This window comes from Leptopilina heterotoma, unplaced genomic scaffold, assembly GCF_015476425.1.
Source record: "Leptopilina heterotoma isolate Lh14 unplaced genomic scaffold, ASM1547642v1 Lhet_12, whole genome shotgun sequence".
In the NCBI taxonomy this organism is placed as follows: Eukaryota; Metazoa; Arthropoda; class Insecta; order Hymenoptera; family Figitidae; genus Leptopilina; species Leptopilina heterotoma.
Window position 1 is genome coordinate 345,751 of NW_025110837.1, and position 16,972 is coordinate 362,722.

Sequence of the window (16,972 nt, forward strand, 5' to 3'; positions counted from 1 at the left end):
AATTCGTTTACAAACAAAAACACAAAATTTTTATGTATTGGGAATTTTCGTTCTACATTTCTTTATTTAAAGTAGGTATTTAATTAAATAATAAATGTATGTGTAAAGTAAAAAAACAGATATTTATAATGCAAATTTCATATCCAGTACATATTGAAAATGACGAGTTCGAAAGCTGCGTCACGGAGTTGCGCAAAAGATTAAATTTTACCAGACAACGCGTGCCTATCGTGCCGGCGTGCAAGGAAAAACGTTATCTGTTCTGTAGTTTGACCGGTTAGTGCTGTATTATATTACATGAATAAAGGTGATAATAATATTAATATAATATTAATTGTTAAAAAAAGTGTGGCTGACTGAAATCTTAAAATTCACATAAGCAGTAACAGGTAATATTTATTTTCTAAAATTTTCCATTGTATTTATTTTATCTCTAGTTTCTAACCATTAAATAAACGACATTTTTTATTTCCTTTAATGTGTGTTTTTTACAAAAATTATTCTTTTTATTAAAAAAAAAATTAATTCGTAAATAAGTAAATATTTAATTTTAATTGCTTTTCTTTTATTTTAGATTATGGTAAATTAATTAAAAATTAGTTTTAAATACTTTATTTCTGGTAAAATGTTAAATGTTTTTAATTTATCTAAATAGTTTTAATATTTTGTGTGTCGTTTATTAATTAATAACAAAACAGGATGTGTAGATTCCATTAAAATTTTCTAAAATGGATGAATGTTTTCATCTAAAAAATATGTTTCAGTCATGAATCCAAGCAAAAATGTTTTCGCAATTGTTCAATTTGATGGAGACGATGATGCTGTTGAAATTATACGCACTAAGTGGGGTTTCTTTAACCATGAAAATGTTTTGACGGATACATACTTCCCTCAAACAACCAATTCAAATTACTTTCGAGATATTTTGAAGAATAACCCAACGCCAGATAATACTTGGACTGATAACGGAGAGCTGTGGACAATAAAAAAATTTTTCCGTTTCACTGGTGTGTATATTCTTTACATTTAAATTACATACATCACATTTTTTACTTTTAATTTCAGGGATCACAGTTAGTCTCCTTTTTTACGAAAAACTCTCATTTTTCCTCTTTTTATCCTTTTAAGGACGCTGCACGGTGGGAAATATTTAAAAGTACGCATAGGCGTAGCGAGCGATTTCTCCTCAACTTCCACACTTTTCCCCTCTTTTCGTCCCTCTTGGTGAAATTTTTTGACTTTGATAATTAATTTAAAAAAATCCAGATTGAAAATGAAAAAAAGGGCGATTTAGGGGAAAATAATATTTAATAGAGAATATTCAACAAGTTTTCTTATGACGATTAGATGTTTCTATGGGCGTGAATATCAATCCGCGTTTTCCAAAACATAGCAAACTGACAGCTCAATATGGGAGGTTAGCCATGGCCGACTATATCAGGTTGCACCGTTTGCGTAGTACAGTAGAAATGAACGTGAGGAACAAAAATTTTAAATGTCAATTATACTCTCATTGTTTACTATTACATTTATTATTTGTTTATTTATTTATTATTGTTATTATATCTATTATTTATTATTTTACTTACTTTTTGTAACGAAACACACGCGTAATTTGGTAGAAAATATGTTTTTAAATCCATGAAAAGAATTCCAAATGAAATCGATGATTTTTATAATTACCTATAGAAGTATTGTTTTGAAAAAAATCTTTGTTTTTAAACTGAAAATTCTAAAAATAACATTGTTATTCAATTTTTCTATATGGAAAATTATTTGTTTACTTATTTAATTTCTGATCAAAATTTAATCTTAATTTTTCTGTATTTCTATTTTTCATCAATAAAAATTATGATATGTTTAATTATGTATACTTTTATTATTTAATATTATATAAATAATTATATTTATTTGTTTATTTATCTATTATTATTTATTATTATTCTTACTTTTTAGAAATATTATAATGGAAAAGTATAAAACAAAGTAATGTAAATTTTTTATGAAAATATTATTAAACATAATTTTTGTCATAAAATTGGATCTTTTTTATGAAAAAAGTCCTTTTTCTGAAACACGGAGGTACTCAGAATTTATTTCCAATTATGAAAACCATTTTTGTCTTGAGAAAACGACGTTGATGTTTGCAATTTTTTTCTAACAATTTTTGAAGTAGATTATTAAATTTTCGTCTTTTTTCAATACATTGCAGCTTTTTTTTATTAAAAAAGGGCATTTTTTGACATTTATTTTTCTAAATAATTTCATATCATAATTTTTATTGATGAAAAATAGAAATACAGAAAAATTAAGATTAAATTTTGATCAGAAATTAAATAAGTAAACAAATAATTTTCCATATAGAAAAATTGAATAACAATGTTATTTTTAGAATTTTCAGTTTAAAAACAAAGATTTTTTTCAAAACAATACTTCTATAGGTAATTATGAAAATCATCGATTTCATTTGGAATTCTTTTCATGGATTTAAAAACATATTTTTTACCAAATTACGCGTGTGTTTCGACATCCACCAATTTTTAAGAAAAATGAAAATTGAAAAAGGGTCAAAATATTTTCTGTCCGCTTTTATTTTATGACCGTTGAATTCCTTATAAAAAATTACTTTAAAACTAATTTTCTGAAATATTTAAATTAGATTTTTCATATACTTAAAAATATCAATAATAAAAATAACAATAAAAAATTTTTAAAATTATACATTTCATAATCTTTTATTATTTACTTTTTTTTGTTTAGAAATTTTATTTGTTTAATAATTTTTTCATAAAAAATTTTCCTTTATTGTTTTAATACTTTTCCATAATAATATTTTAAAAAAGTAAGTAAAATAATAAATAATAGATATAATAACAATAATAAATAAATAAACAAATAATAAATGTAATAGTAAACAATGAGAGTATAATTGACATTTAATATTTTTGTTCCTCACGTTCATTTCTACTGTACTACGCAAACGGTGCAACCTGATATAGTCGGCCATGGCTAACCTCCCATATTGAGCTGTCAGTTTGCTATGTTTTGGAAAACGCGGATTGATATTCACGCCCATAGAAACATCTAATCGTCATAAGAAAACTTGTTGAATAAGAACTTTGTTGAATATTCTCTATTAAATATTATTTTTCCCTAAATCGCCCTTTTTTTCATTTTCAATCTGGATTTTTTTAAATTAATTATCAAAGTCAAAAAATTTCACCAAGAGGGACAAAAATTTTTCTAAATTTAATGATTTCCAATATTTACTATTTGAATAACTTTTTTCAAAAGAATTAAAATTATTTAAAAATAAAAATTTTAATAAAATTCTTCTTACACATTTTTGTATTAACTTCACAATAAAAATGAAACCTCAAATTCTGAAAATTTAAATTTTTCATATTTTTAAGAAAAAATTCTTTAGAATTAATTTTTCTGAAAAAGCTTAATTGAATTCATTGAATCAGAATGTTCTTTATGTTATAGTAACACTGATTGATATTAAGGTATTTTAAGAAATGAAGATTTTTTATTATTTGTCTATTTTCAGACACCTTAGAGGATGCAGAAAACAAAATTGAATACTATTTAAATATTACTGATGTTAGTACGGATGACAACCCTACTGAAAATCCCTATGTAGGATCCTACATAAGATCTTACATAGAATACTAACTATAAATTTATAAAAAATCCTAGAATGATTGTAAGAATCTACGTAGAAATCCATAAAAAAGCACATATGGATTTGGCACAGGATTTTTTATGAGAATTGATATAGGAACGCGCATTCGTGTTACTGGATAAAAATATACGTTGATTCCAATATGATTACCTACATCTTTTCTGACATAATTTTGGTGTCAATTTCCTATGTCAATTTCCTTTGTCAATTTCCACCATACTTACCAATATAAAATCTTACAAAAATTCTTAGTTAAAATCTTACTTAATAATTATTAAAAATTTGTCTATATAGAATCGTAGAAAAATTCCTCCATAAAATCTTACTTAATTATTAAAAATTTACCTATATAGAATCATACCAAACTTCCTACATAGAATCTTACTTACCCTATTAAAAATACCCACATGGGATCTTACGTGGGTTCTTATACAAAAACCTGTATAAAATCCCAGATCCCACGTAAGAATCCACATGGGATCCCATGTAAAAGCACATGTATATTTGGGACACGATTTGAAACAGGAATTCATGTTTCATGTTTCATATATAAGATTTCACATAGGATTTCATAAAAGATTTAATATGTGATTACATTAGGGATCCATTGTGAGAATTTTCAAAGGATTAAAAATTATTTAATTAAAAATTAAATAATAAATTGTATTAGCATTTCAAATCATCAGGAAGAAAAAAAATTCGATAATTTGAAACACTTCTTCTGAGCTATAAACTCTCAGTTATATAGTGTTAAAAAATCATGTTAACAGGGGGAGAAGTCGCTCTCGCCACCTGGCGGTGAAAGTATATGAACTGTGGTATTCTGTATCATTAATAAAAAAACCACGTGAGATCCTATGTAAGATCCCAGGTGGAAAATTATATGGGAAATAATATACGATGTCACCTGGGATTTCATATAATTCTCATTCCTATGTAAAATCCTACGTAAGATCCCATGTAATTTCCTATGTTATTTCCCGCATATGAAACCATATGAGATCTTACGTAGGATTTTACATAGGAATGAGAATTATATGAAATCCCAGGTGACATCGTATATTGTTTCCCATATAATTTTCCACATGGGATCTTACATAGGATCTCACGTGGTTTTTTTATTAATGATACAGAATAACAAAGTTCATATACTTTCACCGCCAGGTGGCGAGAGCGACTTCTCCCCCTGTTAACATGATTTTTTAACACTATATAATTGAGAGTTTATAGCTCAGAAGAAGTGTTTCAAATTATCGAATTTTTTTTCTTCCTGATGATTTGAAATGCTAATACAATTTATTATTTAATTTTTAATTAAATAATTTTTAATCCTTTGAAAATTCTCACAATGGATCCCTAATGTAATCACATATTAAATCTTTTATGAAATCCTCTGTGAAATCTTATATATGAAACATGAAAACCCATATGAAATCCCATATGAAATCCTTTATAGAATCCTTTATGTATTCTCATATAGAAATTCATGTGGATTTTTATGTAGATATACACAAACTCAAATTCCCACATGAATTCCTGTTTCAAATCGTGTCCCAAATATACATGTGCTTTTACATGGGATCCCATGTGGATTCTTACGTGGGATCTGGGATTTTATACAGGTTTTTGTATAAGAACCCACGTAAGATCCCATGTGGGTATTTTTAATAGGGTAAGTAAGATTCTATGTAGGAAGTTTGGTATGATTCTATATAGGTAAATTTTTAATAATTAAGTAAGATTTTATGGAGGAATTTTTCTACGATTCTATATAGACAAATTTTTAATAATTATTAAGTAAGATTTTAACTAAGAATTTTTGTAAGATTTTATATTGGTAAGTATGGTGGAAATTGACAAAGGAAATTGACATAGGAAATTGACACCAAAATTATGTCAGAAAAGATGTAGGTAATCATATTGGAATCAACGTATATTTTTATCCAGTAACACGAATGCGCGTTCCTATATCAATTCTCATAAAAAATCTTGTGCCAAATCCATATGTGCTTTTTTATGGATTTCTACGTAGATTCTTACAATCATTCTAGGATTTTTTATAAATTTATAGTTAGTATTCTATGTAAGATCTTATGTAGGATCCTACATAGGGATTTTCAGTAGGGACCAAAAATGAAGAAACGCTGAAGAAGACAAGGGCTCGGAGATGTAAAAAATTATCCTCAAACGATAAAAATGAAGGCGAATATAGTTTTAAAAAAACATTTATACCACTGGCATCGCGGGAAACGAATAAAGGTTAAATTTAATAATATAATTATTCAGTATTTTACAATACCAAGTAACGTGTAACATTACATCGAGCATTTATAATATTGCCAGTATAATATTACTGTAACAGTATTTTACAATTGGGTAAACAATTACATTCTTTTATTATTGTTATAGTTCCCAATGACGAACAGCAAGAAAGGAACAGTTCTTCATCACTTTCTAAAAATTGTCAACCGGTTTTAAATTCAAATGCATCAACTGCAACAGAATCATCTTCAACCGAAACGCATTCAGAAACTTTAACAGCAGGTGAACCAATTTACGTCTCCTTATGATTTAGTTAATAACACTAAAAAAAGAAGTTTAAAGATGTTACAAAAAACTGCAATAATTCAATCATTTCAACATTTTTTCAAATTCTCGTCAAAATTACTATTATCTTTATAAATAATAAAATTCTTCCTGGAAATCCAATTATTTTCATGAAGTTTAATAAAATTTTCAATAAAATTTTAATTATTAAAAAAAAATTTCCTAAATTCAATGATTTTCAATATCTACTATTTTCATAAAATTTTCTAAAAGAATTCAATTATTTAAAAAATTTTAATAACATTCTTCGCAAAGATTTCTATTATTTAATAAATTATTTATTCTTATATTCAAATAATTAAATTGTGGAATTTTGTAATAAAACTTTATTTAAAAATAATATTTTAGTATTTTAGTTAAATTTCTTAAATTATTTTGAATATTAAAAGCATTATAATGTAAATTTTTAAAAATTATATTAAAGTTCTTGAAAATTTGAATTTTTTATACTTTTAATTAAGAATTCTACAGAATTATTATTTTTGTAAAAGTTTAATTGAATTTTTTAAAAATTATTTGAAGTTTTTATTGTCTAATATATATTTAATTGAAGAATTTCCAAATGATTGGAATTTTGTAAAATTGAATCATAGACAAACGGATTAAAAAATTCTGAAAGAACTTTTTAATATAATACATTATTTAACTTAACTTCTTTCTTTTCCAATTCAATTATTACTTTCTAGAATTTTTATTCTAGAAAGTAATAATTGAATTGGAATGATAAAAGTAATTTTAAAGAAGTTATACTAACTGTATCCTTGTAATGTAAAATAATGATTTTTTACTCAGGCATCTTTAATTATTATGCAACATGAAGATATCGATCGATAAAATTTAAAAACATTAATTCTTAATTTAAATGAATATATATTTTTTATACAATTTTATGTTTAAATAGGGCAACTTCAAAATCAAAAGCCATCAACTTCAGCAGAATCGCCTTCAACTGGAACGGTTTCAGGAAATTCAGCACCAGGTAAGAAATTTATGTTTCCTGGTTATAATCAAGGTAGTCATCAAATAGTTTTAATAGAATTTGTATTGTTATTATTCTGTATAAAAAAGAATTTAATTATTTAAAAAAATTTCCTAAATTAAATGATTTTCAATATCTACTATTGGGTCAGTCCATTATATTTCACCTGAAGCTGTTGCGGCCTATTTTTAAAAAAATCTCATAATTTGTAAAAATGATGTTTAATATCCACAAAATTCATTTTTGAGAATTATTTTATAAAATTTTTTGAATTTAACTTAGAATTTTAATTTTTAAATTGAGTTGGACAGAAAAAAGGTTAGATTGACAGTTATGAAAATTTAATAAAAAAGCATGAAAATAATTTAGATAATACAAATTTCTAGATTGATATTTGTTAAAAATGAGCTAATTTACTTGTATAAATAGATTTTTATGTAAACATACTCAAAATAATAGATAAAAATTAATTTTAAAACTTTACTATGAAATTTCCAAAGTCACTACATTTTAATTACATCTTTCTAAAAAGTTTATAAATATTAAAAAATTTATTACAACTTAATGTAAAGTATTTTCAATGTACTTTCATAATATGTGCTAACTTTTTAATTTTATACTATAGAAATATGAAATATTTTACCTTTAATATTGAGTGTTTCATGATTGTCATTGATTTTAATTACTTATTTCTTCTCAGGTGCAAGACTAAAAAATCCAATTTTTGTCTTAATATTTAAGTTTGAACTTCTTTTCCATTCTATTAAATTTTGGTGATGGAGAACGAGCTACTCTTCATTTTAAATTTAGTTTAAAAAATCTGCTGAAAAAAAGAATTTGTTGGTTAAAATGCAGGTAATTTTATAACACTGAAGTTGGCTATCTCAATAGTCATGCAAAAATCTACTTGCATTTTAACCAACAAATTCTTTTTTTCAGCAGATTTTTTAAACTAAATTTAAAATGAAAAGTAGCTCGTTCTCCATCACCAAAATTTAATAGAATGGAAAAGAAGTTCAAACTTAAATATTAAGACAAAAATTGGATTTTTTAGTCTTGCACCTGAGAAGAAATAAGTAATTAAAATCAATAAAAAACATGAAACACACAATATTAAAGGTAAAATTTTTCATATTTCTATATTATAAAATTAAAAAGTTACCACATATTATGAAAGTACATTGAAAATACTTAACATTAAATAGTAATAAATTTTTTAAAATTTATAAACTTTTTAGAAAAATTTAATTAAAATGTAGTGACTTTCGACATTTCATAGGTAAATTTTAAAATCAATTTTTATCTATTATTTTGAGTATGTTTACATAAAAATCTATTTATACAAGTAAATTAGCTCATTTTTAACAAATATCAATCTAGAAAGTATTATCTAAATTATTTCCATGCTTTTTTATTAAATTTTCATAACTGTCAATCTAACCTTTTTTCTGTCCAACTCAATTTAAAAATTAAAATTCTAAGTTAAATTCAAAATATTTTATAAAATAATTCTGAAAAATGAATTTTATGGATATTAAATATCATTTTTACAAATTATGAGATTTTTTTAAAAATAGGCCGCAACGGCTTCAGATGAAATATAATGGACTGACCCTATTTTAATAGAATTTCCTCAAAGAATTCAATTATTTAAAAAATTTAAATAACATTCTTCGCAAAGATTCAATTACTTTCAAAAATAATAAAACTTATTATAGAATTTTAATTATTTTTAATACAATTTTTTATCAAACTTCTCAAAAAATGAAATGATTCTTTAAAATTTTCATTAAAATACGTCAATTAATTCAATTATTCAAAAATTTGTTGATAAAATTTATTATGAAAATTCAATTTTAAGAAATATTCTATTATTCAATAAATTATTTATTTTTGTATTCAAATAATTAAATTTAAAACATTAATTCTTTATGTACAATGAAACTATTTTCTCACACAATTTTATGTTTAAATAGGGGAAGCTTTAAATGAAACAACCGGTAGCAGTATGGAAAAGAAGAGGAACCATAAAACGGCATTTGAAAATCAAGAAGAAGATTTTGGAAACCGTACGTATTCTTTCTGTGTTTTTACATAAGAACAAGATTCTTTTTTTACTGTCCTGGAATAACTACTTTGTATAACATTCCCTGCTTAACTAATTTCTCCAAAAAAGGTAATGGTAATGTTATAATTGGAAAAAAGTCCTCTTCTAATATCCGTCGGTAACTTTTATATTTAGTTTATAAATGAATTGAAAAATCAAAATTATTTCCTGCAAATTATCAAGGTTTTATGTCCTTTCGCATTATAAAAACGAAAATCTACACAATTATATTATTTATTTATTTGTCTAAGTAATTAACCTACTTTAAGTATATTAAAATAGAGTTTCTTACATTCAGTCGACTCTTACAGTAAAGCAATGTTAACGAAAGTAAATAGGATAGGAGTAACAACCGAATTAATGCGTCGGCAATTGCAAAATATTACTGCTTTGGGTGTAAGCAACGTTCAACCTGCAACTGCTTCTTTTTTGAATAGAAACACGACCCCGACTTAAAAATATTCCCAATAGATGATAAAGAGACCTTCGATCTAGTTGAAGAAAAACTTAAAACGGATAAAACGTTTCGTGGAAAAGTAGTATGTACTTTACTTTTTATACTTCAATATTGTAAAACTTAATTTATAAATCATTTACATATATTAAGTATTTCCTTAAAATTCTATAAAAATAATATCTCTTGCTCTAAATTTTTCGAAGGATATAAATTGCAAATTCGTCGTTTTTATTCACTTGTTCTATCAAATAACCACACTTTTGAAAAATATAGAACCTCTTCATCTTAGGAAATTTAAGTTATTTACATGAAAATCCTTCTTCTTATAATTTTACAAATTTTAAATCTATTATTATTCCTTATTTTCATTCAAGGTGTCTATTTTTTTATTTTTCAATAAAAAAAGGTGCATATTTTTCAAAAGTGTGGTTAATTGATAAAACAACTGAACGGAAACGACGAATTTGCAATTAATATTCTTTGAAAAATTTCGAGAGCAAGGGAAGTTATTTTTATAGAATTTGAAAAAAATACTTAATATATGTGAATTATTTTGGTCTAGAATTTAAGAATGGAATTTGTACTTGATATTGTGCAACTATCAAATCTTTAAAAAAAATTTTTTCAGTTGGCGTGCGCTTGAATTCCAGATTTCAAAATCGCAATTTTCACAAAAAATCTCTAACTTTAAAGAATTATTTTTTTAATATTTACACTATTAAATTGGTTATATCTTAGCCTATTTGACTCTAAATTTATTGAACTTTAAAATGATCCTAGTTTGATAGTTCTAACATCTATTTTTACAGAAATATTTGAATTTGAAGTGAAGCGAGCATTTAAAAGTAATCAGTACAAAGGTACTGAAACTTTTTAACCCCAGTGTACATAATGCACTAAGAGACTTTAGGTTTTACTCTGGAAAAATGTGTGTTGGAAAGGCATAATAGCACAAGTAACATTTTTTGTAATTTTTATATATATATATATCATCAGTTTCGAATAAATTCAGTTTTTTTTTCAAAGTTTGATAGTCGGTAAATCAATTGAATTGAAAATAATACAATAATCGCACTACAGTATTTTTGGTAATCTCACAACTTGATTTAGAAACAGAAAAATAATTGAAGTTCTTAAAAATCAATTTTTAGGTTTATTTATGAATTATGTTAAATAAAATGTTCTAACAATTATTTATAAACAGAAGAAGAAAAGCAAAATTTATTTGTTATATTTTTAATTAATTAAATTATTCAGTTTTTTACTTCCAAAATCAATCGTGTCTTTTAAAAAATGGGATAAGTGTATTTTTAAAATTATCAAATCATAAATCTAAATGCTAAATATTTAATGCACCCTTTGTCTTTTTGATTTGAAAGAATTAAAAATAGAATATTAAAACTCGCCTGTCTCGAAATAATGACAAATGCATTGCTGTTATACCTTTCCCTACTGAACTCATCTCGCCGTGTAATGTTTTTAATGTATTATATAAAAATCCTTTAATATTTCATCTTAATATTGTAGGAATAAATATAAGAAATTAACTTTCATGTTTTTACACTTTACGATTAAAAAATTACCTAAAATATTACAATAATAATTTTTAACTTTTTATAGATCTCGGCCTTGAAAAACGTGGGGAAACATATTAATGCCAGTCTGACAGTTTCCGCTTTACTACAAAAAGTTTTGACATTTAGTATGGGTCGTAAATTTTGTTTTGGTAGAAAAAATAAAACTAAATTTGTGTTTAGAAACACAGAACTATATAATGTTGTTTCCTGTAAGTAATATTTGTAATATATATCAAATAACAAACTAATTTAAAAAAAATTAATCTACAAGTGCAAAATTGTAGCTTATTGTTATCAAAGATAATCATGTTTGATTCAAATATATTGTTTTCTCAGTGTACCAACATCAAATATTAGAAATGTTGAAAAACCTGATTTTTAATTGCACTTCGTTATTGAATTATATAGGGGAAGTGCGCCGGTTGTGGGCACCCCTACGTAAACTTCGACGGCAAGCAGGCTTTACTGATCTAAGTATTGCAAGTCGTATTCGTTGACAATACGGACTTTTCGTATTGATAACGAAACAAATATATGCATTTGTGTAATAGCTGTGAGCATAATAAAGAAAATTTGCATTAAATAAATAAAAAAGTAATTTTGTATTGTTTTCGAAGAGAACATATGGGTGTAGATTCGTTCAGAAAAAAAGGGTTTAATTTTTTTTTTGCAGTGTTGTCATTATATTTTGTGATTTACCTTCGTGTTTAACCAAAATCCTGCATCACAAAATGTGTTGGTCTTTTTAAAAAATGACTGTCATTCCCGGTTGTGGGCACCTTTATGTTAAGGAGGCTCTACCATCTGACAATGATGAGGACTACTGTCTCATCTATCTAAACTTTCTGCCAAGGAAAGTGACAGCCGCAAACTCCATTAAATGCGATGAATATAGTCGTTCAGTGCATTCGAAGTGCGTTATGTTATACGTACTAGCTACTTCACATGCAAGCATTATGCTTTTGTTAGCGATGAGCATAGTGTGAAAACGTGTCATCATTTTTGTTCTTTATCCCGGCAAATTCTCTTAAAATAAAGAAACTTTCATTTCTTCTTTATTTGTGTTGGTTTCCTTTAATATTTTTCCATTTTTAGCGGATTTTTCAAGGGTGCCCACAACCGGGTACAAAATTTTTTTTGTCAAAAAATTCCCATTTCACTAAATTTCTAATAAAACTTTTTTATTTAAAGGAATCAATTTAATTTCTTCACTGACAGTCACCTTAGACCTCTAGCTTTAAATTCGTACACATATATTTGTATAATATGCACATGGACAAATGTTATGAGGCAAAAACAAAAGGGTGCCCACAACCGGAACACTTCCCTTAGTGATGTATGAGAATAATGCAATTTACAATATTTATAAAATGAAAATTTTTATTTTATTTAGTACATTTTTTACTTTTATAGCTGCTTCCGAAGAGATTCTAATAGGAGAGACAGATCTTTCAAGAGACGGCTTCATAAAATCGTGGCTCTCAAATTGTAAAATTCGGGATGAACGAAGTGAAAAGTAAATATTCTAAAATATAGTATACTACTTTTTTGTTTTTACAACTTTTCTACTTATATTTTGTTCTTGCAGAAACACAGGGATAGAGGCGGTCCGAATTGATTTGAGTTAAGAAGAAATTTTACATTGAAGTATTTTTTTATTTAAAAGAAGTTCGGGGCCCAATTTCAAACTATCCTCCAAGGATCGGGCATCGAATTGCTTTCTTGAGAGTAAGTTACATCTACTAAAATCAACTTATTATTAAACAATAATTAAATTTTTCTATTATTAGTTATGTATAATATTTTATATTTACGAAAAATAACCAGTCAAATTAGGAAATTTTCAAACAATACCTTTTATGCGAGGAGACAGTTTCTGGGTATATATTATTTTATTTTATATATATAAATTAAAAATTCAAATGGGATTTTTAGGTCAATATACCCGTAGAAAATAACGGGTTGTAAAAATGTGAAATTTTAAAGGTTTCTTGCCTATTTTTCTAAATAAACAATCCAATAGTTTTTGATTTTTATAAAATCGGTTTAGTTACGCGTTTAAGTTTTCGTTGACCAGAAAGTTTTCTTAAGTTGGAAAAATAAACTTTTTAATATCGCGAAACACGTTTTATTAGATTTTAATGAAAATTATGTTAAAGTAAAGCTGAAATATTTTATTTATTTTCATGTAAAAAATATGATGAACAATTCGTGACTTTTCAAAAACCTGCATCTCTTAATCCGCTTGATGAAAAAATTTGAAAAAATCATATTAGCTCATTTCAACGAGCACTAAAAGAAAAAAAATATTTGAAGAAAATTTGAGATGCAAAAGCAAAATAATTTCCGATTTGGCGTGGAACGCCCAATATAATTATAATATAACACTTGCACTGAGAAATTTTTATCAAAATCTAAATAAGCGAAAATGTTATTGAAATGTTCAAGAAGGTTTCACACTAAACACTTATTGAAGTGGGACATTTAAACATATTTTTTTAGTGTATGGAAATATTAGAAAAATAATTATCCTTACATTCTTACAAAAATAACAGACCGAAAAAAAATTAATAAAAAAATGCAAAATTCAAAACTAAAAAATTTTGTACTATAGTTTAATTATAATTAACCATTATATTTACAGTTTGTAATTAAAGTTTATTTTATTCGTTTACAAATTTAATGTGACTTAAATTAATTTATTTTTTCAATTAATGTCTGATTAACAAAATTGATTAAATTTAATTAACTTATATTTATAAAAGTTTAAAAAACAGTTAAATAATTTTCTGTCCTGTATCATCTACTATAAAAATGTTTTATATCGATATAATAAATTATTCAATTATAGTTAAATAAATATATTTGTTTTCTGGTAATGTTCTATAATATTTTTATCAAAAAAATAAATATCTACTCGATTTTCTAATATCTGTACAGGTTAATTGTTAGGTTATATTGGGTTATATGTTTAAAAATGTCATACCCTCGACAATTGGAACAGACCCTCGAGAAATTAGCACAAGACCATCGAAAAATGGTGCTTTTGCTCGATTGACTTTTAAATATATTTTTTGCTTAACAATTTAGTTTATATTAAAAAAATAAATATGAATATTAAACATTATTAGATCCTTCGTCCAAATATACAAAAATCAAATTTTAAAGTGCATTTACTTCCGAGAAAAAAAATGTCAAAGTCACATGTTGCCTAAAACCCTCGACAATTGGTACAGTTACCCTATTAACTATTTAGTCAATTTTTCAGAGACATAAATAGATTTCTTTAAGTAAATAAAAGTAATATTGAGCATTTTTCGATATTATAATTTATAATATCTTAAATAAATCAATAATTGCATAATTTATATTTATGAAGAATATTTATTTGGTTAGAAAATAGTTAATTTAGGGAATAGGGAAAACTGGACCTTCTAATTATAGGCAGGATTTAGAAAATTTTATTATTAAATTTTATTTAAATTTTTGTTTATAGATTTGTAATAAAGGAGAAATGAAATAATTTCCGTTAATAAGTGAAAAGGAAATCATTCTAAGGTGAATGAACTTTGTTATTTATTTTGTTTTATTTTGTTAATATTGAGTCAATTTATATGAAACATAGCAACCGAACTTACAAAATTATTTATATATAAAAACTATATCATAAGAAAAGATTTCTTTATAGTTAAAAAAATTGTGTTAATTATTATAATTTAACTTTAATTTGTTAATTTATTATTTTATGTATTTATCCTACGAACAGAAAATAAAAAAATTATCTTACTTAGTAGTGGATAAATTAAAAAGAATAAAAAGCTGAATTACCGAATAATTATTGGAGCAGATTCCTCTAATTTGGTTACAAAGCGACAGATTTAATCAAAAATAAAATATAATATTTAATTAAAGAGAAATTTAGATTACATAATTTCATTCATAAAATCTATTATTACATGTTGTTAAAACAGATCTTATCAGTTGATATAGTTTGACGCGTGCCTCATTGTTAGAGGATCTTTAAATTTGGGAAACAATGTCCTTTTAAATTCAACAATAACATTCTTTCTATTATATCATTCATATGATATAAGAATGAGAATTGTCGAATGCGTATGTGTCAGATAATTTTCATGTTTGAAACACGTGGGTTTTCAGAATATTACCGTACAGTGGGCTTTTAAATCAAAATAAAGGAAAAATATATAGATATATACCTTCCTCGCTCTGTTAACCAATACACACATGTTTCACCACGAAGTTACTTGAAAAAATAGAAACAGAAATTCGTGGCAGTGAAATAAAATTATTATGGTTGCTTGTTGCTCATTGTGAATTTAACCCAATTGAACTTGTATGGGCATTTACAAAAAATTATGTTGCAAAGCATAATAAAGTTCACAAAGTTCAAAATGTCCATAATTGTGACGCGATCTGAAGAAACGGACCTTAGAAGCAAATCACTTTAAGGTTATGTTAGTGTTAAACTTTTCTTGATTGAAAGTTTCTTTTTACTTTTTTCAAACTAAAATCAGTGTTTATTAAATATTTTAGTTCTAATGAAGACTTAAAAATAAATAATTTTTATTGACAGTTGATCCTTTTTTTGTATTTTCATTTAAAAAATTGCAAACATAACCTATAATTTTTTGCTTCTAAGGTCCCTTTCTTCAGATCGCGTCACAATTTATGTTTAGAGGCCTTGGATCATGTAACACCATTACTATGGTCGAATTGTGTTAGACATGCTGAAGCGGAAGAAGAGAAATCAAGAAAAACAGATCAATGTGTTGAAGCGTAAATTGAATCTCTTATTATTAACACTGCTAATGATAGTGATGATGATCAAGAAAGTTCATCCTCAAATAATTCAGAAGAGGAATTGTTAAAAGGTAAATTAATGTTTAACTTTTAATTTATTTTTTGTTCAAAGTAAATTTTTAAAAATTTTAATAAAATATGTACTAATAAAATCTATAACTTGAATTGATAATGAGTTAATAAAAATTTACATTCAGTTACATTAAAGTCGATCAAAGTGAAGTAGAAATAAATAATTTTCGTTTATTTCAGAGATGTACTCTTGCGGCCAAGAGAGTTTCAGGTATACATAATTTATTGTCAATATAATGAGTCAAAGCGATCACTACTTCTATCCAAAAAAGAGAAATGGAGAATAAAGCTATAAGAGGAAGAAATAAAAAGAGAGGGGGAGAAAGAGAGAGAACAAAATGAAGCACATGGAAAATATTGTTTTCTTAAAACATGATTTCTACGTTTTGTAATAAATGTATTTAAGTAAATTAAAATAATAATATTAGTAATTATTAAATAACCAATGTGATATTATTTATTTTTTAAATATATTTAAATTAAATTTCCATTAAATTTTATTTATTATTGAATATTTCTTTATAACAAAAGGATATCCCGAGGATATCTTGGCATCATGTCAGGATATTCTGAAATTATAATCAGGATATTCTAAGTTGTCTGGAGGATATTCAAACCGCAAACCTCTAGAATATCTTTAAGATATCTTTGAAATATCCCCAGA

At 25.0% G+C, this 16,972-nt stretch overlaps 2 protein-coding genes across 2 annotated transcripts; both read left to right on the forward strand.

Moving 5' to 3' along the window:
- Nucleotides 1-257: 257 nt before the first annotated feature.
- LOC122509716 lies at nucleotides 258-3,985 on the forward strand. Its single transcript, XM_043623947.1, has 3 exons — nucleotides 258-389; nucleotides 765-1,007; nucleotides 3,554-3,985. The coding sequence occupies exons 2-3, from the start codon at nucleotides 767-769 to the stop codon at nucleotides 3,676-3,678; spliced, it is 366 nt and encodes a 121-aa protein (XP_043479882.1). The 5' UTR covers nucleotides 258-389; nucleotides 765-766; the 3' UTR covers nucleotides 3,679-3,985.
- Nucleotides 3,986-5,216: 1,231 nt separating this feature from the next.
- On the forward strand, nucleotides 5,217-16,619 carry LOC122509788. Its single transcript, XM_043624039.1, has 10 exons — nucleotides 5,217-5,330; nucleotides 5,800-5,947; nucleotides 6,098-6,232; nucleotides 7,197-7,274; nucleotides 9,251-9,343; nucleotides 11,459-11,624; nucleotides 12,829-12,931; nucleotides 13,004-13,143; nucleotides 16,076-16,307; nucleotides 16,489-16,619. The coding sequence occupies exons 1-6, from the start codon at nucleotides 5,217-5,219 to the stop codon at nucleotides 11,491-11,493; spliced, it is 603 nt and encodes a 200-aa protein (XP_043479974.1). The 3' UTR covers nucleotides 11,494-11,624; nucleotides 12,829-12,931; nucleotides 13,004-13,143; nucleotides 16,076-16,307; nucleotides 16,489-16,619.
- The last annotated feature ends 353 nt before the right edge of the window (nucleotides 16,620-16,972 follow it).